The sequence below is a fragment of the Polistes dominula genome, unplaced genomic scaffold, assembly GCF_049000335.1.
Source record: "Polistes dominula isolate Pdom_NZ unplaced genomic scaffold, Pdom_raw_medaka contig_12, whole genome shotgun sequence".
Lineage (NCBI taxonomy): Eukaryota > Metazoa > Arthropoda > Insecta > Hymenoptera > Vespidae > Polistes > Polistes dominula.
The window spans coordinates 1,768,336-1,792,175 of record NW_028301116.1 but is presented as its reverse complement, the minus strand read 5'-3'; the positions used below and the strand labels follow the sequence as shown (position 1 = coordinate 1,792,175).

Here is a 23,840-nt window from a genome sequence, read left to right as displayed (position 1 = left end):
TAACAATATATTATTGACAAACGTAGTTAAAAGTTGATTGCATTTACTGCATTAAATTAAAAATATATGTAAACAAAATTTGCATATCTAAATTAAATTAAATTAAATCTTAAATGTTAAAATATTATATAATATTAATATAATAATATAATAATAATAATAATAATAATAATAACAATAATAATAACAATATATTATTAACAAACGTAGTTAAAAGTTGGTTGCATTTTCTGCATCAAATTAAAAATGCATTTAAACAAAATTTGCATATCTAAATTAAATTAAATTAAATTAAATCAGAAACGTTAAAATATAATATAATATAATATAATATAATATAATATAATATAATATAATATAATATAATATAATATAATATAATATAATAATAATAATAATGTACAATGTATTATTGACAGATGTAGTTAAAAAAGTCATTGCATGTTTTGCATTAAATTGAAAAAGCATTTAAACAAAATTTGCATACTAAATTAAATTAAATTAAATCATATATTAAAATATAATATATAAATAATATACAATATATTATTAACAAATATATTTAAAAGTCTATGCATTTTATGCAACTTACTGTAGATTGTGAAGAGTATGTCATACGATTGGTCCGAGAGTTAGATATAATATAAGTATAGTAAGTGTTAGGTTCGATGTATGACAGGGAGGTGTACCGTGCGTGTTCCGTCAACTCTAACAGCAAATGACTACATTGCCAATTAACGTACTTGTTCGCGATAGACGCAATATACGAAGTTATACAGTGAACAGTAAGAATGCTTTGACAGATGATACGTGTCTTATTCGTTTATGGTTCGCTAAAGGAAACGAAATCACGTCACGACGTACGAAATCAAACCGATGACAATGTAAATTTTATTATATGCCACATATCACTGTCATGACACATTCGATTAATGATGTCTCTGATAAATAAACATGGGAGCAAAGTTAATATGGATTACAAAGCTCGTCTTGAGTATAAATTATATCTGGTATGTGTTATCAATATGACTTTTTTTTTAGGTTAATTTAAACACACACATATATATATATATATACCTATAGATTCTTTATTGTACTACACAACAATGTCAATTGTCACGATCGATTTGATCTTTCTCCCCTTCAGCCCCTCTTTTATTATCTATTATTTTATTATTTGTTTCAAATTACTTAGAATTATATAGTATATAGTAAAACTTATATATTCTAACGCAAAAATGGAAAATAATTGTTGAAAAATTGTCGATGCACTCGATGCAAAATATGATGTCAATAACACATGATTTGACGCATGATTTTGTTATATCTAACTGAAAATAATCATAATGTTTGTTACTATGGTATTGATCTGTCAGTGTAATGTCAATTTATTATGTTATTTAGAATAATAGTTTGATTATCATTGAATTTTATTGTTCTTTCTTTATAGCTTTTTTTTTAATCAAATATTTATAAGTTTTATTTATTATATATATGTATGTATGTATTATGATAATTATAATATTTATTAAATATATGATAGGCAAGGGAAAATCCAGAACCTGTTTTTGATATCTCTGAATGTGCCCTAAAAACTGTGCCACCTGGGATTTATTCATTATGCAAAGTATTTAGGAAGAAAATCTTATGGATGTACCATAATAAGTTGTCTTCTCTTTCGGGTGGAGGTACATTAAATGATTTATCTTTGCTTACTGTCTTAGATCTTCATGGAAATCAATTTAGCAATTTGCCTCCTGACATTATGTGTCTTGTTTCACTCAAGGTATTAATCATTATATTATAATTTAATAAGAATACAATTTAAATATAATTATATACATAGTATCATTAATAGATAACAAAAAAATTCTTTATTTATTTATACTTTAGGAATTATACCTACAGGAAAATAATATAAGCAAACTACCCAACGAAATAGCACATTTAACTAAATTAACTATCTTAAATGTATCAAGAAATAATTTGAAACAATTACCAGAAGTTATTGGTAAACTTCAACATCTTATTAATTTGGATATTAGTTACAATAAACATCTTCAAAAACTTCCTAAGTCTCTGGGCTATCTACAATTAATAACAACATTGAATATTGATGGATTAAAATTATCATATCCGTCAGAAGATATTTTGAGTGGGGGTACTATTGTAATCATTGCATTTTTAGCAAATGAATCTGGAATTGAATATTCCCCTGAAGATTCGGTTTCAGACAATGACTTGTCCAGAGACATAAGCTCGGAAAATGTACAAGCAATATACTATGATAAGAATAGTGATGTACAGGTATTGCATGATGACTGCTTGCCATTTTATGTTGTAATGCATGTTTTAATGTTATATCATTTTTGTTTTTTAGGAAAAATTGCAGCAGTTAGAAAAAACAAAGGCATGCATAGCTATTTTTATGTTTCAAACTATTTTGTAACAGTATCACATTGCTTTTTATTGTTTTATTATTTAACATAATTATTTTTTATTTCGTTAAGTATAAGATTATAAGTTTTTTATATTTTATATCATTGATTATTTTAATTTGATTCAAATAGTAAACGTGTATAGTAATAATTGCTTGTACATAGATTTTTATACTATATAAGATTATTTAATTTACAGGAGCAACGTCAATTTGCATTATTAGAAGTAGAAAGAAATATTAAACAACAAAAAGAATATGAAATTGAAGTTCAATCTATGTTAAAGGCTCATAAACAAAAGGTATTTTTTTTTATTTATGTATATAACAATGATAATTGAATTTAATTATTTAGGTGTTCTCTGTTTTCTTAATTTTAGCTGTTAAAAGACTTAGCCCTACAACAAACTCAGTTCGAACATAAATTAGAAAAAGTACAAAAAGAAAGAGACACTAATAGAGCACGTTTGCTTTCCTACATTTCTAATGGTATATATCAATGTTTTATTTTTTTGTTATTTTTAAATTTAATAATAAAAATAATAAAAGATTCAACTAATACCTAAAATTTATTTTTAGCTGAAAAAGAAGCTGATAATGTAATAAAGGAATTTTTAAGAAATAGCGAAGAAGAAAGACAAACTCAAGCTGAATTATTAGAACGAGAAGCACAAGAAGAAATGCAATTATTATCGTCATGTCATTCAGAACAATTCATGTTTCGTACAAAGGATACTCTCTGTAAGTTTTGTGTGTATTTAATAATTGAATAATATTAATCATTGTATTTATATTTATTATATTTCTTTTTAGTGGCAATGGAAGAGTTATTAGAAGAAGAATTATATAGGACAAGAAAATTAGAAGAACATACTAATTACAAAAATTATACTGCACAATCACTATTATCTTTGTTAGTATTTCATAAAATAATTTCGATAAATATATACATTTTTTTCTATTATTACAATTTTAAAATTACAGGGAAGTAAGGCAGAATGATCATCTTGCACAAATTGTACAAAATCAAGAAAAAAGTAGACAAGAACTTATTGACAAAATACGTCAAGATGAAGTGCTACAAAAAGTCGCAGTAGCAGCTTTATTAGAACGCAGTGATGCACGTTCTTGGAGTATTATGCAACAAGTGAATTTGGTTCAATCACAATTAGCTGCGTTAACTAATATAGAATTAGAAAGAAGAAAATTAGAAATAAATCAACAACTTGTAAGTTGATTTAGTAAATAATATCTTATATAATAAACTTTACTGTTATTTATTCATAAATCATTATATATTTTTAGAATGAAATTTCTGAACGAAGAGTAGCATTAAGTGCTATACTTCTTGATTTATTAGAACAACAAAAAAATAGAAGAGATCAACTTTTGGAAACCATTAATCATATAGAACAAAAACGATCTAGTAGTGTAAGTATTTGTTTCATTTTTATTTTTTATTTATTAATTTGATTTATTTTATTCTTTTTTAATTTTATATTTATCTTCAAGGATTTAAGAAGAAGCAGTCAATTTTGGTTAATGCAGTACCATTCTTTAATGGAAACTCGTCCTCAGGGTTTATTAGAGATGCTAGAACCTACATTAGTGCGACATGTTGCAATTGCAGGAGCACTACACTGCCTACCTTTTTTAGCTACATTACCATCGTTATTACCAAATATTAATGATGAACAATTAAAAGCTGTGCGTAAAAATAATTAATATAATTTTTGTTAATAGTTAAATTAACAATTTAAATACATTTTGTATACTTTTTAGATTGGTATAACAAACGAACGAGATTGTGCTGCTATAAAAATGGCTGTTGAAAATTATTTAGCTGAAATGAAAATAAATGAAGATAATTCACCAACATTGCCTTCTGCACCACCTGAAGAAGCTTCTACTAGTTATAATCAACCTGAACTTGATATTGCAAAAAGTATTAATACTGCTGAATGTGTGGTTTGTCTTGATTTACAGGTGAGTTCAATAAATATTTGTTTCATTAGATTATATGGCTATATAAATTATTCTTATTATTTTTAATTTTTAATTTTTAATTTTTATAGTGTGAAGTAATTTTTTTACCATGTGGACATTTGTGTTGTTGCTCTAATTGTGCAAATATGGTTTCATCGGAATGTCCCATGTGCCGAAGTACTATAGAACGCAAAATGAAAATTTTTAAATCCATAAGCCATGAGATGCCTTTTTTAAAAGATTAGAATACCAGTTACTGGTTGTTATTTTTAAGATACAGTGCGTAATATATATACATAATACAAACAAAAAATATATTACAATATATACATTTTTAATAATAACTAATGTTTATCATTATATTTAGATGTGACCATTTATTTATTATGCATTTCATATTTCTCTATAACATACTTCATTAATTTAATTAATAAAATTAGATCACGTTTACATACTACTAGCATGAACTTTATAAAAATGTTCCTTTTATAAATGCATCTATAGTCATAATCATAATAAAAAAAAAAAATATGAATGCTTCATATTCGTATACGTATGTCTTTTTAATGACTTAAGATATGAATAATTATGATAGGTAAAATTTGCCAAATAACAAACATATTACTCAAATGAAAATTCAAGAATTATTATCTTTTCTTTTATTAAAATATTATTAAATATTATTAAATATTATTAAATAAAATGATCAATTCTAATTATTTTGTTTAAAGAATAATCTTAGTATATATAAATATATACAACATAACAATTTATCTATGTTATTCGATTGAAAAATTTTTTGACATTGATTGCATAAAGCAATTTGATAAAAAAATAAATAAAATATAATTATATTCTATTGTTGGTATTTAAAAGTAATCTTTTAAATAAATTAAATAAAATTTCATTATTTTATGCTTCATTTAAAAAAAGTTTACAAATAATCAATTTATAAAATAAAAGTTCATACATAATTAAGTAATATGAAAAGTAATTTTTTTTGTGTGTTTAAAAAACATGCTAAAATAATAAGACTAGATTTTGTATATAAAAAAAAATTACCAAAACATATCAATCATCAATATACATCCCATTATCTATAACCAAAATAAATATACAAGTTAAATTTTCTAAGTAATTTCTATAAAGAGGTTGTAGAATAAGCAATAAAATTCGCATATAATTTTACATTTAATCCAAGTACAATGGAACTGAAATAAATTAAAATTTTTTGTTTATTAATCATCTCAGTCTATTACAAAAATTATAAATTTTGTATTAAATATGATTTTAAATTAAAATAATTTTATTTCTACATGTTCCATAAATGATAATTTAATATTTCAATCTAAAATAACAACTCTTAAATTAATTTTGAAATTTTATTTAATCTAATAATAACGTCAAACAATATAGAATAAAATATTTTTAAACAAATATTTGCGACGTTTTTATAAAAAAAAAAAAAAAGAACAAATTAACAACCATCACAGTAATCATAAACATTTCTTATGACATTTGAATATGATTTGCTTGTATATAATGGTCATACACAAAATTGATCTATTAAACTGTAACGAGAAAATGAAAAATGATATTTATCATTATAAAAATAATATAGTAAAGAAAATATGTACAAAAATCATTGTTATTATAAAATGTAAGTGATACTTTTATCCATCATCTATTCAAGATGAAAGAATAATAAATACATTTATGAAAAAGCGAACATTATACAGTTATATTTGATAATTATTATATAATAGTGGTTATAATAAATATAAAACGATATAAAAAATCTGTACTTTTCTCGTTCGACTTTATATTATCAAGAAATATTTATACAAAACCATTATATTTCTCAACAATGTTATAAATTATCCTTTCCAGCATCTTCGTCTTCAATTACTTCATCTTCCTCTTTCTTTGATTGCTTTTTCTTAGTAGCATCTTTCTTTTCTTTTTGAGTTCTTTTAAAATTTTCTAAAGATTCCTGCAAAGGATCTACAAACTGATCAAATTCTATATCTGCCATTGCTTGTAAAACATCTGCCCCACTAATAGTTTTATGACTTGATTTTCTAGCTATTATGTTGGCCGATGACGTTAAATATAAAATAAAAATTGATGAAGCTTTAGCAATAGCCGTTCTTGCATCTTTTCCTATAGTAACTCCATCAGGCAAAGCTTCCTTTATAATCCTAGTAACAACTGCATTAGGAAGATTTAAATCTTCTAATCGTTCAGCCATTTGATTATTTTTTTCTATAAAAAGCCTGAGTAAAGAAAAGAAAGAATAATAAAGTTAAATAATCTGAGTTTACTTCTAAGATTATTTCTTTTAAAGAAAATAATTTAAGAGAATTATTATTAATATATATTTTTAATGGCGTAGAGATATTTATTTAACGTCACGTTAATATTTATTTACATGTGCATACATATTATTAAAGTTAACACTTATGTATAGGTTATATATGATTATACATTGGGAAGTATAAATTTAAATGAATGTCTGTATGTTGCATTTACCTTCAATATTTAATGTTACGATGTGTGTTTCTGCACATATGCACTTCTTCAGAAATTTCTATACTTTTAATAAAAGATAAGATTTCATAAAACACTTTTATATTATTTTCCCGCTGTTTTTCTCTAAAATACATCTTAGTAAACAATCACAAAAATTCGATCATAAAATCGAAACTAAAGAGAATTAAATAGAAGGGATAAGGAATGTACTGTAGAAATTCCATAATCCGCCGCTAGATGTCACTTATAAAATTTATTTTGATTAATTGTCAAAAGAAAAACAAAACATTTCTTTTCTCACTGATGATTACATAACAATACTAATGAAATCAAATTATCGTGTAAAATTTGTATATTGATTTATCATAGTTTTATTTAATATGTTTGCAAAAAGAAAACCAATAAAAAAAAATTTCTGCATGGGAACTACGCGCCATCTCGTGATGACAGTTATATTGAATGAAGGAAAGAAAACGATTTTATACTTGTACTTGTTCTACCTAGTAAATATCAATTTTATGGAATAAAAGATTCTTTCGTCTGTACAGTAGCTTGTCAAAAAATATCTATCACAAGTAATACTAAAATCGAACATCACTCGATTCCTTAAGGAAAGAATTTATCGAAGAGAGAAAGGTTGATTATCAACTGACATCATTTGGAGAAAAATGTCAAAGATCGAAGAAGGCAACGCTCACATACGGCAAGCTGAAAAAAGGTATTATTATTATTAAATAATGAAAAAGAAATGTCAAGAATTTATTTCCAAGATGAAAGAAAAAATGTTTGTTTTAACATAATTGTTATAGCTTAAAAACTTCTTTATTGAAGTGGAAACCTGATTTCGATTATGCTGCTGACGAGTATACACATGCAGGTAAAATATTTAATCAACTTTCACAAATGATTAAACATATTAATACATTTATTTAATATTTATTTTAGCTACTTGTTTTCGAATTGCCAAATCATATCAACAATGTAGGGAATGTTTAATGAAAGCTTCTTCTTGTTATAAACAAAATAAATCGTATCCTTTGATAAATCAATATTGTTACACTGTATATGTTATAATATAATTCATTAGTATTAATATTTATTTGATTGCATTTATATTATCCTGAATCATATAATAGATGGTTTCATGCAGCAAGGTAAATATTCATTGTCTTATTTATCTAATTTATCTAAAGAAAAATATTAATATTATGTCATGCTTGAAATCATCAAGATACGTTTTACAGGTGTATAGAACAAACTTTATTAATTTGCAAAGAAATGGGTAATCTTTCGGATGTACCACAACTTGCACACAGTTCTTGTTCTTTGTATCAACAACATGGTTCACCTGAATCAGGTGCTAATGTACTTGATAAAGCAGCAAAATTGATTGAATCAACACAACCAGAACAAGCTTTAGAATTATTTAAACGTGCAGCAGATATTGTCATGGTATAAATTACTTATTATATAAAATTAATATTAAGAGTTTATATACAAATATCTTTTTTCGATTAAAGGGTGAAGATAGTCCAAGACAAGCAGCTGAATATATGAGCAAGGTAGGAAGACTTATGGTGAAACTTCAAATGTATGATCAAGCTGCGGATGCCATTCGCAGAGAAATAGGAATGCATCAACAAATAGATTATACGCCATCGGTGGGTCGTTTGGCAGTAGCATTGGTATTGGTACAATTAGCACGTGGTGATCAAGTTGCTGCAGAAAAGGCATTTAAAGAATGGGGAAATTATTGTGATGCGCCTGAGGTATTTTTATAAATAAATGTCATCTTTTATCTACTAATTGTCTTTATTAACTAACATCATCAATTTATAATATAGGTTCAAACTTTGGAGATGCTCTTACAAGCATATGATAATGAAGATGCAGATGCAGCTAGATCTGCTTTAAACAGTCCTTTTATTAAACACATGGATGTCGAATATGCTAAACTTGCAAGAGGTTTGCCTCTACCACAGCAAATCTATGCTGTACCACCTGCAGGTATAAGGGCAAATGCAGCTGAGTCATATGTTTCACCTAATGCTAATAAATTAATTGGACAAGCTACAGTTGAAGCTGAAGTAAATTCTGTAAATATACGATAAATATATTTGCATTTATAATTTTCCTTTAAACATATATTTTTACATAATATATTATTTTCATTTAATAGAAAGATGACGGTGCTGCAGCTACTGCTGCTGTTACTGTTGCTGCTACTACTGTTACTGTTGCTGCTACTGCTGCTGCTGCTACTACTGTTACTGTTGCTGCTACTGCTGCTGCTGCTACTACTGTTACTGCTGCATCTAATGATACAACGGAACAAATACGAGATAAAGTAGAAGATGAAAAATCTAATGTAACTTCGGAGAATTTGGAAACAAACGAAGATGCGGATGATTATGAAGATGGATTATGTTGATCACCTTCTTTATAAAATACTAAAATCTTATTTCAGATTCCATATACATAGAACCTAATTTCAACTATAATTTCTTACATTATTCCATTTAAATAATATATAATGTTAAAGATGAATCGAATATATACAAGACGGACGACGCTTGTAATATAAGAGTACAATTCTTAAATGTATTGAAAATTAAGATATGCTCTGCAGGCCATATAGAAGATGGAACAGCAGTATAAATATTTATCATATACATATATATATATATATATATATATATTGTGTGCGTATGTATGTATGTGCGTGTGCATGTTATTTCTTCAGAAAGATTTAAACAGAAATAATACGAATTTATGTTATTACATGATAGATATATATATATTAACACAAATGCTTTAAGCAAAAATAAATATAATATATTTGAAGGCAAACAAATTGCTTTATACTATAGATTAGAAAAAATTACTATATTATATAAATCTCACGTTATATCTGAAACTAATGAGGCCTTCTGTTAAATCTTCTATAAGAGAAAAGACATTAATTTTATTGTAGAAAGATATATATAATTTTATTTATATTTTTAATCGAGTTTTGTAAATATTGCATTTATTATTATTTACTATGTTATATAACTATAACTTCGACTATTTCTAATAATATTATTTAATATTATTTATATGTTTGTTATTTTATAATGTTACAGATTGTCAACTATGTTTAAATATGATTGTTTTTTTTGCCAAAAGAGTTATAAATAAAGAAAATAATATTTGACACAATAATCCTTTGTTGTATTTTTGCACATTAATAATTATAAAAAACTACTCTTAACTAATATATTAATATAAAATATATATTTTATATATAATATAAAATAATTAAAAAAATATATATTTAATTTAAAGTGCACCATGACAATTTCTGATTGGTTGTTTGATCGTCACATAACTTAATATTATTCTTTATAATTATTTAGAATATTTCTAAACATATATGTAATATATATTGTTATTTTTTTCAATCTTTCAATAGGTACTTGTTATAAAATTACTTTCTCACATAATGAATATGTGAAAACTAAATAAGATTTCCATCTATATAAGATATGAACCATGCTTGTAATTTGGCGGGTGAATCATAATAAACGTAATAAAGAAAGTTGTGCGGTGCATCACATTACATGAATGAATTTGTATTTTATGAATGAATTAGATTGACATATGATAATATATATTTATCAATAATAATTAAAATAGACAAATTGGTCATTATTTAATATATGATCGATATAAAAAAAAAAACAAAGTTATATTTATCACAAATACTAACAATTCTTCTATAGAATAACCACGTTCAATTTGATGTTTACAATTTGTTAAAAATTTATCAAAAGTGCAAATATGGATAGTGACAATGATTCTGATGGAATTAATATTTTAAATGATCTTTTATCGGATAACGATAAAGAAGAAAATGAATCTACGAAAACTAAAACTATTACAGAATTGGAATATAATTTTTTGGATTCTATATCTAACGATAAATCAATTGACAAAATAAATGATAAATGTGATAATAATCAAAAGGTAAATAATATTGGAAATATAAATGAAATTATTGGTGATAATATTGATTCTTCGGACGACGAAGATAAACGTTATTTTGAAAAACAAAAGTATTCTGAATATGGACGTGATATAAAACATTTATTAAAAAGTAATGAAACAAAAAAGAAAGAAAGTTTTACAACGTATGAAAAAGATAGTAAATCACTTTCTGTTAACAAAAATGTTACATTGGATAAAGGTACTACTAATTCATCATTCATTCAAAACAATATTTATAGTGATCCTTTCTTTGGCATAAGAGTTATTAGTCCACTTATTTCTTCTAAACAAATGAAGGAACAAATGAATGGTAAATTAGCCATAACTATTTCTAAAATAAAAGCATCTATATCATCTGGTTTGTTGTCTAACGATTGGGTAATAGCTGGTGTATTAATTAGTAAATCACCTACTAAAACTTCACAAAAGGGTTCATCATATTGTATATGGAAACTTAGCGATTTATCTGAAAACATGGATACAATTACACTTTTTCTATTTAGTTCTGCTTATAAAACATTTTGGAAAACTACACTTGGTACTGTCATTGGAATTTTAAATCCAAATATACTTGAATCTAAAGATAACTTTGATCAAGCAACATTGAGTATTGATACACCACAAAAGATTATGATCATTGGAAAATCTAAAGATTTGGGTAAATGCAAGTCAAATAAGAAAAATGGTGAACCATGTAATGCTATTGTAAATACTAACCGATGTGAATATTGTGTGTATCATGTCAAAGAAGAATATAAAAAATGTTCTAACAGAGCAGATTTAGGATCTAACAATAATATTCGTGGATTTTCATCTGATTTTGTTAAAAATAAATCTCAAAATAATACTGCAAGGATTATGAATAGTAATGGTATGCAACAACAATTTGTTCCAATACTTGCAAAAGAAAGTGACAAATTGCGTACGAATGATCAAAAACGTTTAGCTTTATTATCCGAAAAGCAATTAGATAAATCTAAATTTACTGAAAAAAGCAAAGAAATTAAAAAGGGAAGTATTTCTGTAGAATTGCAATGTAATCAAATGATAAAAGACAATGATCGAATAAATAAATTAAAAGCTTGGAATAGTAATAAACAATTAAGAATGGAATCAATACCTTCACCTTCGCAACCTAAAAGTACCATAAATAAAAGTTTAACTACTACAGAAAGTAAAGAAAAGAAAACAGCAAATATAGGACTTTCTGCATTATCATCTCCACGCTTAGGAACAGGTTGTAATAATGGTACGATAGATTTTTCTGAACCAATAACAAAAAGACATATCGATAATGCAAAAAGAAATGCCATTAAATGGGTACAACAAAATGGAAAAATTAAGCCCAAAGATCCAAATAAAATAAATTTGACGAAGGAAGAAAGAAAGGGTATCAAACGTCCAAGAGAAATTGATGAACATAAAGAAGAAAAACAAGAATCAAAAAAGGCTAATAATTTACCAAATAATTTTAAAGAATTAATGGAAGCTAAATCTAATCATGTTGATCTCATAGAAAAATCATACGAAAAGGAAAAAGAAAAATATTTCAATAAATTAGAAATGATTGAAAAAATGGAAGAAAAGATGTTATCAACTTTTAAAGTAGAATGTAAAGCTGTAAGATGTTTAATATGTAAATATACTGCATTTTCAGGTTCAGAATTATGTAAAAAACAAAAACATCCACTTCGTGTAATAGATGCTATTAAAAGATTCTTTAAATGTTCAGATTGTGGTAACAGAACTGTTAGTCTTGAAAAATTACCTCTGTTTAGTTGTACTAAATGTAATGGTTCAAATTGGTTACAAGCTGCAATGATGGATGAAAGAAAAACTGATATTATTAAAGAAAGTTTATCTGTGCGTGGTGGTGAAGAAAAATTCTTAGGATGATTGTTTCAATTCAAAACATATCAACAAATATATCAATTTTAAACATTTGCAAAATTTATCAAGAAATACACAGAAATGTTATTTCTTATATTTTTATAATATTTATGCAATTATGCAAGTCTCTATTTTATATTTAAACATGTTAAACATCGTGATATAAATATATTAATTTAATTAAAAGTCTTGTTTTTTTAATTTCTCCTCTGTTACACTAAATTTATAGAAAATAGTTATATTAAAGTAAATTTATCATTAGATTAAAAACAAATAATACAGAAAACTGATATAGTATAATGTAACATACACACACACACACATTATTATATTAATTAAATCTTTTGTTAAATACACATAATATAATGTCAATTAAAAATATGTCAATTTAAGAGTTTATTTCAACCAACTTCGATTGACTTTTATCACACTCGATTATCAAACCTATATTATAGGTTAATATTATATAACAATTATTTATTGTACTTTATTAATTTAAATATTCACATATAGAAAAAAAATATTTTCATTTGAAAACAAATTACTTCTAAACATATGAAAAAGTTTGGTTATGTTATGCACGTCAAAGTTTTAGACAAAAATATGAACCTTATACCAATCTATATTGTACTTTTTCTATGATCATATTTTGTTTGGGAAAAGTACCATTATAATTTTAAGGTTATGCTGCTTAATTTTAACGCGTGTACTTACATCGTTTGTAGTTGATGATAGAAAAATGGATGAAACATTTAATACACCGCCATCAGCTAAATTAAATTTATCTGGTCAAATTTATTGTGTAGAATTTTCTCCTTATGAATGGTCCCAGCAGTTAATTTGTATTGGTTTGAAAGAAGAAATCATAGTTGGTACAGTCAAATTTCAGGTATCCTAATATCAAATAAATTATTTGTATGTATTAGACATTGTATTATAATTTCTTGGAATTAATAAATTATTAAATGTTGTAGGAGGAAGATGATACTGTAGAAGACATAGCTTATAATTTAATAAGAACATTTCATCATGACACTAGACCAAATGCTATTGCATGGAGTCCAGAAACAACCTTAAGTGTCGTTCCTAAAATTCTTACTTTTTGTGTCGCCGGTACAGATTTTAGAATACGACTGTACAATAGTAATTTAAATGATATTAATACATATGAGGTACGTTTTTCTAAAAAAACTTAATAAATAATTAAAAATAATAATAAATCAAATTATATAAAATAAATTATTTTCATTTAAGATTTTAGAAGGACACATAGATTATATAAATTCAATTTCTTATGAACCTGAGGGTGAATTATTAGCATCAACATCTGATGATCATACTTGTAAACTTTGGGCTATTAAAGAAGATCAAAAATGTGTTTCAACATTTCACTTAACATCACCTGGAATGAGTGTATGCTGGCATAGCGAAGAATCTGGAAAGTTGTTGGTTGCAGAAAAAAATGGATTAATTCATATGTACAATGTTAGAAATCAGCAAGCAATTATTTCACTTGATGCAGGAGTACTTCCTTTATCCTCTGCAGATTGGGGTTCTAATCCACTGAAAGTTGTATCTTTAGCAGCTGGAGAATTACTTTTATGGGATGTATCTAGACCCAGGTAAATAAGATTTTATTTATTTAATTGATCATATTTTGATTATATTATTATTATTATTATTATAAATAACATTATAAATATATATTTATGATTTTAGTCGACCGTTGGAATCTGGAACACTTTATATCGAAGGTGGTCTTTTAATTAAATTTTTTCCTGCTTACGAGCACATTGTAGCAAGTATTGGAAGACCTGATAATCAGTTAAAAGTTAGTAACTTTAAGATAAAACAAGTTATATTACATGGAAAAGTTAAAATTGTAGGAGGTTTATCTTGGCATTATAAATATCCGTATGTTTGTGCAGGTAGTGATAGAGAACTACATTTTTGGAAAATAAAAATTCATTAAATTAAATGTATTATTGAAGTGTTATTTTTTATATTTATATAAAGTCAAATTATAATGTATTTTTTCAGATAAAAAACATAAAAATAAATAAATCCATATTTGTAATATTAAAACAAAAAATATAACTTATTAAATTTTTTATATACATGTTTTAAAATTTATTTCCTTATTTTGTCTCTTTCTTCTTTTTAAATATTGTTAATACTTATTATGACGTAGCATTTGTCCATAGCTTATCAAGTTTCTCTGCAAACGTAGATATAAAGGTTTCAGAGGGAAATTTATCTATTAAATCGTTAGCTTTAGTATATGCTAAAATAGGATTTGGTGAATTTATACGTTCGTTAATAAATTGTTTCTTTTCGTTTTTCATGCTATCAAGTTTTTGTATTAAAACCGTTTCATCTTCAATAGCTGAACTTTCGCTCGATCTTTCCTTCTTACCTACAATAATAATAAAAAATAAATTAAATTTAAAAATATATATTAAGTAATGTCAAAAAAATACTTTATCATATTAGTTATACCTAAAGTGTTAAATATTTGAGTCTCTAATTTGGAGATTTCGCTAGTTAGAAACCAAAATCTCACTGTTTGTTTTTCAAAAATATCTTCAAGTAGATCTTCTATTAACTCTATTATTTCAATACTTTGATCATTTATAGATATTTTATTTTTCTTGTCAACAATCCAATTGAGAAGTCCAACGCACAAATAAGCACGTAAGCTTTTGGACAGGGTATATTTTCGTTCATAAATGCTATCACTTTTTATAGGACTTTTAGTATCTAAATGTAAAAGTACTTTAATAAAATAATTTCCATGATTACGATGCTGTAATTCAAATTTATAAAAAGTAGTGTATAAATTAATCAAATGAGTTAATCGTTTTTCCGTTGAATCACAAATAAATGCCATTGCTAACTCGCTACTAGCACTTATCCACAACTGAAATGTAAAATAAATTCATATTTATTTCATTTTAAATATCAAAATTATTCCATTGTTATACTTACAGTTGGTTGATTATCTATTACTTGATTAAAGTTATATTGACAAAGGTCATTGTAATAATTTTTATATTGTTCGCAATAATCTCCGAAAACTTGTAATACATCAAATTCAAGTTTACCCTTTATCCAAGTACAAATTGTACTTTCATTTATATCTATGTTAATTATCTTTTTTAACATTTCATACGCATTTATTAGCACCTCTAAATACTGTAAAATTATATAATGCGTATTATATATTATAATTATTAAATATCAATAAAATGTATTCTTCTACCTTCACTTGTGGAAACCTTTCGATTATATATTTTGCATTAGATACAGCTGAATTTTTTAAAGATTCTATTAAGGCTTGTTCTGCTAATGATTTGCTTAAAACATTTTCATCAGATAACAATGCTAATTTAGAGGCTATTATTAAACTGTCAACATCTTTTCTACGTGCTAATAAAGAAGCTGCTTCCGAGTAAGATCCAAGTTTTACATAACTGAAATTAATAATAGTATATAATTGTTGTGTACAATAAATTAACAAATTCATTTAACTTACCAATGTGCTGCACCTTCCAAATGTCCTTTTCCACTTTCGTATGTTGCCCAATTTTCTAATATTTTTGTTATTATTTCATCGTTAGTATCCAACTGAGATTTAGCAAGACAATAAGCTTCTTTGTACATTTTTGCATCTTGGAAAACATTTATAGCTTCGTAAATTTTATGAATGCAAAGTAGATATGATACTGCTTTAGTTGGATTTGATTCAAGTATCAATTGATTTGCATATGCTTCACACATTGTACGCCATGTCCTAAAATATAGAAGAATAAAATATTTTAATAAAAATTACAAAATTAATAAATTTTTAATTAAAATTCGATATTTGTTTTTAATCGAATAAATAAACACAACTAACTTCATTGAAAGACTTGGCGAAAGTGAAACTAAAGTATCATTAAGACGTTTCTCTTTAACAGCAATTTCCAAATTTTCTTCAAGTTTACCATACCACATACTCATCTCTGTAACCGCCATGTGATTATTTTGAGTAGTAAGGACAGATTCTGAAAAGAACGATCAAAAATATAACTATATATTTTAATAGTTTGTCTATAAGATATACTCACTTTCACTATTAAAGATCTCGGAAAGAATTGCTTCTTCACTAAGTAAAGTAGGTTGTGTAGTTGCTTCTTTTGTTTTATAATCTAAATTTAAAAAATGGTCTTCATCTTTAATAAGAGATTTGATGGATTTAAGAATAGCTAATTTAGTGTTCATTACTTTTGATTGAATTGGAAAATAAGATTTTTTTTCTTTGCTTTTCTTATTTACTTCTTTTGTAGTAGCCATTGATATCTCTACAATATAAAATATGTTATAATTATTTTATAATTTTATATCACTATAAGCTTCATTTAATACCTGTTTGATTTTTTTCTGTTTCTAAAGGTTTCTGTTCTGTAGTTACTTCCGAAGTTTTTATATTTTCAACATTAGAACTATTTGATCCTGTGTTACTGTTTTCCTTTAATCTTTGTTTAATCTTAACTGATGTGTTCTTTTTTGACTTTTGTTTAGGCTTTACAACTGACTGAGATGATATTTTCCATAAACGTAATGTTAAATCTGCTGATCCTGTTATTATAACATCTGGATCTATGGGACTCCACATACAAGAATAGACAGGTCCCTGATGGTTTACAAATGTTGCTATCACTTCTTGTTTGTCAACATTCCATACCTAATATAATAATATAAAATAATATAATAAAAAATACAAAAATCTCTCTTTATATAATTATTATTTCTAAGTAAACCTATGAAATATATGTAATGTATAAAATTACCTGTGCTGTGCAATCATAACTACATGAAACTAAATATCCACTTAAATGTGGATTCCATGCACAATCAGCAATTTGTTCGCTATGACCATTTAATGTAGTAAATACTTTGCCAACAACTTTTGAAGATATTTCACTATCATTTACAACATCAATTAATTCTGGCGATCTGTTTGCCTCATCTATTTTCTCAACAAGATCTGAAAGATTAAGTATTGTTATAAAACAATCAGCATAGCTTACAGCCATATAATTTCTAAAATGAGAGAAGTTCAAATCCGTTGTAGTACTATCAGGATGCCATTTGAAAGAAAATATTGATGAATTCATAGTACTACTTAAATAACCACATTCTTCAAATTTTCGATTATAAAATCGAATTGTCCTAAAACAAAATAAGAAAAGTCAAATTTATATATAATGGAAGTGCATAAATCTTTTTATTTGTAGTTTTAGAAACATTTACCCATTTTTAAATGCTACAGCTAAAATCGAATAACTTGGGTTCCATGAAAATTCGGTGCATTTTTTTCAAATATGACTACTGGCTCTATAAACAATAATAAAAATTAATATTACTCGAAAAAAAATATATCACAATTATATTTTTACCTTGGCTTGGTTGGTTTGGTGAATAATGTATAAGGTCGAGTTCTCCACAAGAATATAAAGTATAAATTTCGCTGTTATGATATGGTCCCCATTGTAATGTATATACTGTTTTAGTATAATATTTCCTGTATAGAATTGGAGGTTTATTACTACTTATATCAAGTACACCAATACGACCTTCCGAAGTTCCATAAGCTACAAGGTTTTCTTTTGTTGGATGCCATGCAATCTAAATAGAATATGTTTACTATATTATTACGTAATATTTTTTAAATAATTAAATATGGTCATATAATATGATATACGAAAAAAAAACTTACAGATTTTATACTGCCTTTTATCTTCTGCCAAAATACAGTAATATCAAAAAGAGTTTTATGTTCTTCGGATAAATTCCAAATGCGTAACATTGCATCGCCTACACCAAATGCAATTAGTGAAGTTTCTAAAGGACACGCAGCTATACTATAGACATATCCACCTTGACTAGTAATATCATACTTTATTTTTATAGAATCTTTTTTTATATTACAACAAACAATCCTACGATCTAAAGATGATGACCATACTGTAACACTAAATAATTATAAATACAAATTTATTTTTACTATCAGATCAATTTACAATTATATTTAAAAATGATTCATTTAACTTACCTATTATTATTTTCCGAACTATCATCAGAAGTTTTATTAATATTTGGTTCTTTACAAATAAAAAATACTGCTCTATTGTGACGAGAATGAACTAATTTAGGTTTGGCATCCTCTATTGTATTTAAATTCCAAGCAAGAATTTCTCCCCAAAATGAACTAGTAAGTAAAAGTGTCGGTGATGCCCAACAGACACTAGTCCAATTACTATTATTATTAGAAGAATATTTATTCAACTTATTTCGAGTGTAACGAGACTCAAATGATGAATTTGGCAGAGTAAGTTCTGATTCATATCTACCATCTCCACCAGCTCTCCATAAAAATATAGATTTATCCCTTCCACCAGAAGCCAAGAGGTAATCTTTATTCTTTTCATCAGTTAGAATATTGTGTTCTACAGGACACCAAGATAAACTACATATTTCTGTATCATGACCTCTTAATCTATATCGTATAGTGCCTGTTCCTCGTGTATCGACTATATAAACCAATCCAGTTTTAGAACCTATTGCTATAAGATTACAATCATGTGGACATGTAGATAGGCAAGTTACTGTAACTTTCTGCAATCTTAGTATTTCAATACAAGTATTGCAATGTATAGTCCAAGATATTAGTATACCATCATTACTAATGCAATATATTATATTGGGATCTTTGATGCACCAATCAACTCCTACAACAGTATGGTTTGTCTAAAAAAAAGAATTAAAGAGGTGTAGGTAAGCTGATTAATAATTAAATTTTTAAATAAGAACAATAAGATATATACATTTGGAAATGAGTAAGCCATTATTGTTGAATTATTATCTAAATTCCATATCTTCACTGTATGTTCATCAGCACCAGATACCAATAAATTTTTGTTATCCTCTCCATACTCGGGTGAAAAAGATAATACATTGATTCTTTCTTTATAAGCATCTTTAATAATAGAATAATTTAATATCTTGCTATTTTGTTGACGTCTTGCAATTACAATAGAATTGTTAGATCCCCATGCAATAGTACCATCTTTGGAACATGCACAAATATTATTCAAGTACCAATTTGGAGAAGGTGGTAGAGTTATTTCATTCATTTTCTTTTATCTTTATAATCTGAAATTAGATTAAAATGTCATTAATTATTTAATTCAATATTTCATAATCTACTTACATTGTTACTTTACAATTATTATATATTTTATATTTTCAATATTATCTAATGAATTAATTAAATATCAAATTATGATTATTCATAGTAAAAAGGAATTATAATTAAACTTTTTTCTTTGTTTGTTTCATACATTCTTATGAAAAAAAAAAACAGTATTTTAAATTAACGGAATTTTGAGGTTAAGCGGCTTTTTCTTTGTAATATAAACTGTCATCATTTATACCTCCCGCGTTATTAAATGATAATAATTATTAATAATTTTTTAAATACATACCTGATATAATAAATAAATCAAATAAAATTAATTATTTTAATATTTTTTGTGTTATTCATCTACTGGACGATGTGGTCAGATAATTCCTAGGTAGTTCCTTAACGACTGTATCAATATCTAAATTTTAAACACATTTAATGTTTACATGATGACAAAAAAAAATGAAATCGTAAATAAATATTTTGATTTTTAGTGGAAATTTATTTGTTAATAAAAGTATTAAAAAGTAATTGACAATTGCAAGTGTAGAATAAACATATATATATATATATATATATATATATATATATATATCTGTAGTATCTTTTCTTTTTATATAAAACTAAGTTTAATCAATACAATTTTATAATATATTTGTTAATTGTAAAAAAATGTCAATAAGATCATATTTAATATTTGAAACGAATAAACAGAAAGAGAGAGAGAGAGACAAAAAATACGATTTTCGCGCCAATATATTTTTCTTGTTATTATTTCATTGTTCATATTAGAACACAAAGAATTTGTGTTGTATATTTTATTATTATTGTATAATATATTATTTAAATATAAATTATTTAAATATGAATTTTTATCGAACTTATTAAATTAATTTCTTTTATTATATAAATACAATTAATAATTAAAATAAAATGAATTTTTCGATACTGCGCATGAGAACTTGGTGAATAATAAACATAGTATGCAAGTAGATATAAGTATATTATAAAGAAAGAAAACATTTATTTAGTGATATAAATGTATTATAGTAAAAACTAAATCTATAAATATTTGTTTACATTTTTACCGGTATAATTTGATGTGTATTACTTTTTAATAATTATTAAAAATTATATAATATAAATGTATACCATTTATATCTTGAAACAATTGATTATGTTAGGATTCATAATCAGTTTTGATTGAAACAAGTGCAACATTTAATAATTTATTAAGAATTTAAGATGAAGACGATATACTTATATCTTTTTATTATTTGCATTTTAATTTTTGAGGTTAAAACTTCGGTGCATATTCCAAATGTTCAAATGATTGAAAAGTTTATGACATTGAATAATAGTGTTTTAAATAATGAATCATATAATCCATACGTCGATCTTAGTACAGTAAGTAAAAATATCTTTTTATTTATCTTACATATAAATTTGATCAATAAACTACAAAAGATAAATTTTCTTATTCGTGATTGGAGCAATTTATTTGATTAATATTTAAATGTATTACTTTTTTTTATCTTTTCTCTTGTACATGTATTTTTATTATCTATAATTTATATTTATAGGAAATGAATGTATAATATATAAATAATTCATCAGTAAGAGATAACAAAGGCAACATTTTATCATCAGAAAAAAAAATATAATTTCAATCATATTTTAACATTTTTTATATTTACATTTACTTTGAAAAAAAAGTAATCTTGTGATAAGTATATAGATGTCGCTTTTCAAATTCCATTTTTTTTTTAATCTAAATTGTATTTGTACTTTTATATAAAAAAATTCAAGTATTTAATTTTACATTTATTTAATTGTACTGTATACAATATAAAATTGTATAATTTAACATTGAAAAATATGTTACATTTGTTACCATGCTTATATATTATATTTTGTAATTAAATCATTTATTATTGTTTTTGTTTCTCAGCCAGAAATTATACGAATGGAAGGATATCCTTCCGAAGGACATACAATATCTACTGAAGATGGTTATCTTTTGACGCTTCATCGAATACCAGGAAAATTGAAATCACATCCTATATTATTGCAACATGGTTTATTATCAAGTTCTGCTGATTGGGTATTAACTGGTCCAAGAAAAAGTCTTGGTACATTAACGATTTTAATTTAAACATTATTTTCTATTTGTATTCCATAAAATTCAAATTTTTCACTGAGTTCTTATTATTTATATCTTTTTACTGTATTTTTTAGCTTTTATATTAGCCGATTATGGATATGATGTATGGCTTGGTAATTTTCGTGGTAACACTTATTCAAGAGCACATAAAAGTTTGTCACCGAATGATGCCAAATTTTGGGATTTTAGGTATATACATAAAAAATAAAAAAATATATATTTTTTAAATAATATTTTTTTATATTAGTTGGCACGAAAATGGGTATATACGATTTACCAGCGATGATATCGTATATTACAAATCTGAAACAAAGTAATTTAACTTATATTGGTCATTCTATGGGAACAACATCATTTTATGTAATGTCCAGATTGAGATCTGATATTGCTAGCAAAGTTCAAATGATGTTCAGTCTTGCTCCAGTTGCTTACATGAAACATATAAAAAGTCCTCTACGTTTGTTAGCTCCTTTCGCACGTGATTTAAAAGTAACTTCTTACCTCTTTTTAATATTGGAAATTTAATGCAAATTTTTCTACATTTTATGAATTGAAATAATTTTTTGTTTGTTTCAATTGTAGTCGGTAATACATTTTTTAGGGGAAGATGAATTTCTTCCTCATGATAAGTTAACAAAGTATTTTGCCAAATATGGTTGTGATATTGATAACTTGGAACATAAAATGTGCAGCAATATATTATTTGCCATTTTTGGATTTGATAAATCTCAATTCAACTATGTATGTTGAATAATGAATTATATACACATTGAACGTTAAGTAAATTAATTAAAACACATTTATATATTTTTGTATTATATTTTAGTCATTAATACCGGTAATTTTTGGACATGTACCAGCTGGTGCTTCGGTTAAAACAATAGTGCATTTCGCACAAGAAATTCAATCTGGAAAGTTTCAGCAATTTGATTATGGGCCGGAACAAAATTTAAAAATTTATAATAGCACGGAGCCACCCAATTATGATACATCTAAAATTTCGGTACCAATAATATTGTTTTATGCTAACAACGATTGGTGTGCAAGTGTTAAAGTACGTAACACCTAATAACATAATAAATACCTGTATTCAGATACTTATGTCAATTTTCTTTTTATCTTTAGGATGTTCTGCGATTGTACAGTGAATTAAATAATGTCATCGATATATACAAGATACCATATACACAATTTAATCATATGGATTTTTTGTGGGCTATAGAAGCCCCGAACTTTGTTTATAGTAAAATACTACGTGCAATGAAAGATAGTTAGAGTATAAGGATAGAATAAGAATAATATTGTACATATTCTTAGATATTAAAAGTATTGATGTTTACATTTTAATCTATGTAATACTCACTATACAAATTTCGTACAATACAATATAATAATCAATCATATTTAATATTATTTAAAATAGTAGAAAATATATGTGTAAATTATTAATCATTTTTATTACGGATTAACGATATTATTATTTATATCTTTGAATTAAAAATTTGAATTGAAACGTATTGATAAGATATGACTAATCCAAGAAAAAAAGAACAATAAAAACGCGTAGACTCGCA

At 25.1% G+C, this 23,840-nt stretch overlaps 7 protein-coding genes across 11 annotated transcripts; 5 read left to right on the top strand and 2 right to left on the bottom strand.

Moving 5' to 3' along the window:
- Positions 1-675: 675 nt before the first annotated feature.
- On the top strand, positions 676-4,785 carry LOC107070733 (E3 ubiquitin-protein ligase LRSAM1). 4 transcript variants are annotated; one of them, XM_015329197.2, is made up of 13 exons: positions 676-1,010; positions 1,725-1,786; positions 1,894-2,307; positions 2,381-2,410; positions 2,638-2,739; positions 2,818-2,926; positions 3,017-3,178; positions 3,251-3,350; positions 3,422-3,665; positions 3,743-3,868; positions 3,950-4,144; positions 4,220-4,423; positions 4,513-4,785. In XM_015329197.2, exons 2-13 carry the CDS (start codon positions 1,766-1,768, stop codon positions 4,666-4,668), a joined length of 1,863 nt encoding a protein of 620 aa, XP_015184683.2. In that variant the 5' UTR covers positions 676-1,010; positions 1,725-1,765; the 3' UTR covers positions 4,669-4,785. The 4 variants fall into 4 exon arrangements, with proteins under 4 accessions (XP_015184683.2, XP_015184681.2, XP_089033044.1 ...); XM_015329195.2 differs by having other exon boundaries at positions 1,544-1,786; XM_089176918.1 differs by lacking the exon at positions 2,381-2,410 and having other exon boundaries at positions 1,544-1,786; positions 1,894-2,268.
- Positions 4,786-6,136: 1,351 nt separating this feature from the next.
- On the bottom strand, positions 6,137-7,126 carry Chrac-14 (DNA polymerase epsilon subunit 3 Chrac-14). The gene is made up of 2 exons (XM_015329148.2): positions 6,956-7,126; positions 6,137-6,699 (listed from the first exon to the last, which is right to left on the bottom strand). Exon 2 carries the CDS (start codon positions 6,672-6,674, stop codon positions 6,294-6,296), a length of 381 nt encoding a protein of 126 aa, XP_015184634.1. The 5' UTR covers positions 6,675-6,699; positions 6,956-7,126; the 3' UTR covers positions 6,137-6,293.
- Positions 7,127-7,443: 317 nt separating this feature from the next.
- LOC107070698 (gamma-soluble NSF attachment protein) lies at positions 7,444-9,809 on the top strand. 2 transcript variants are annotated; one of them, XM_089176921.1, is made up of 8 exons: positions 7,444-7,673; positions 7,765-7,832; positions 7,901-7,985; positions 8,092-8,109; positions 8,200-8,407; positions 8,476-8,724; positions 8,800-9,042; positions 9,135-9,809. In XM_089176921.1, the coding sequence occupies exons 1-8, from the start codon at positions 7,624-7,626 to the stop codon at positions 9,384-9,386; spliced, it is 1,173 nt and encodes a 390-aa protein (XP_089033047.1). In that variant the 5' UTR covers positions 7,444-7,623; the 3' UTR covers positions 9,387-9,809. The 2 variants fall into 2 exon arrangements, with proteins under 2 accessions (XP_089033047.1, XP_089033046.1); XM_089176920.1 differs by having other exon boundaries at positions 7,450-7,673; positions 8,800-9,051.
- A 501-nt stretch (positions 9,810-10,310) lies between these two features.
- Mcm10 (minichromosome maintenance 10 homolog) lies at positions 10,311-13,060 on the top strand. Its single transcript, XM_015329147.2, has one exon. It carries the CDS (start codon positions 10,778-10,780, stop codon positions 12,878-12,880), a length of 2,103 nt encoding a protein of 700 aa, XP_015184633.2. The 5' UTR covers positions 10,311-10,777; the 3' UTR covers positions 12,881-13,060.
- Positions 13,061-13,462: 402 nt separating this feature from the next.
- On the top strand, positions 13,463-14,856 carry Nup37 (nuclear pore complex protein Nup37). The gene is made up of 4 exons (XM_015329180.2): positions 13,463-13,763; positions 13,849-14,046; positions 14,129-14,496; positions 14,594-14,856. Exons 1-4 carry the CDS (start codon positions 13,614-13,616, stop codon positions 14,844-14,846), a joined length of 969 nt encoding a protein of 322 aa, XP_015184666.1. The 5' UTR covers positions 13,463-13,613; the 3' UTR covers positions 14,847-14,856.
- On the bottom strand, positions 14,848-20,645 carry rig (gem nuclear organelle associated protein rigor mortis). Its single transcript, XM_089176922.1, has 15 exons — positions 20,404-20,645; positions 19,744-20,071; positions 18,972-19,666; positions 18,636-18,891; positions 18,298-18,544; positions 18,170-18,236; positions 17,707-18,088; positions 17,282-17,600; positions 16,984-17,217; positions 16,773-16,920; positions 16,410-16,667; positions 16,137-16,347; positions 15,863-16,069; positions 15,374-15,794; positions 14,848-15,290 (listed from the first exon to the last, which is right to left on the bottom strand). Exons 2-15 carry the CDS (start codon positions 20,050-20,052, stop codon positions 15,055-15,057), a joined length of 3,990 nt encoding a protein of 1,329 aa, XP_089033048.1. The 5' UTR covers positions 20,053-20,071; positions 20,404-20,645; the 3' UTR covers positions 14,848-15,054.
- A 435-nt stretch (positions 20,646-21,080) lies between these two features.
- LOC107070697 (lipase 3) lies at positions 21,081-23,840 on the top strand. The gene is given in 8 exon segments (XM_015329133.2): positions 21,081-21,509; positions 22,054-22,234; positions 22,341-22,455; positions 22,514-22,523; positions 22,525-22,755; positions 22,849-23,007; positions 23,093-23,320; positions 23,392-23,840. Coding segments are annotated over 8 exon segments (1,236 nt in total). The 5' UTR covers positions 21,081-21,347; the 3' UTR covers positions 23,542-23,840.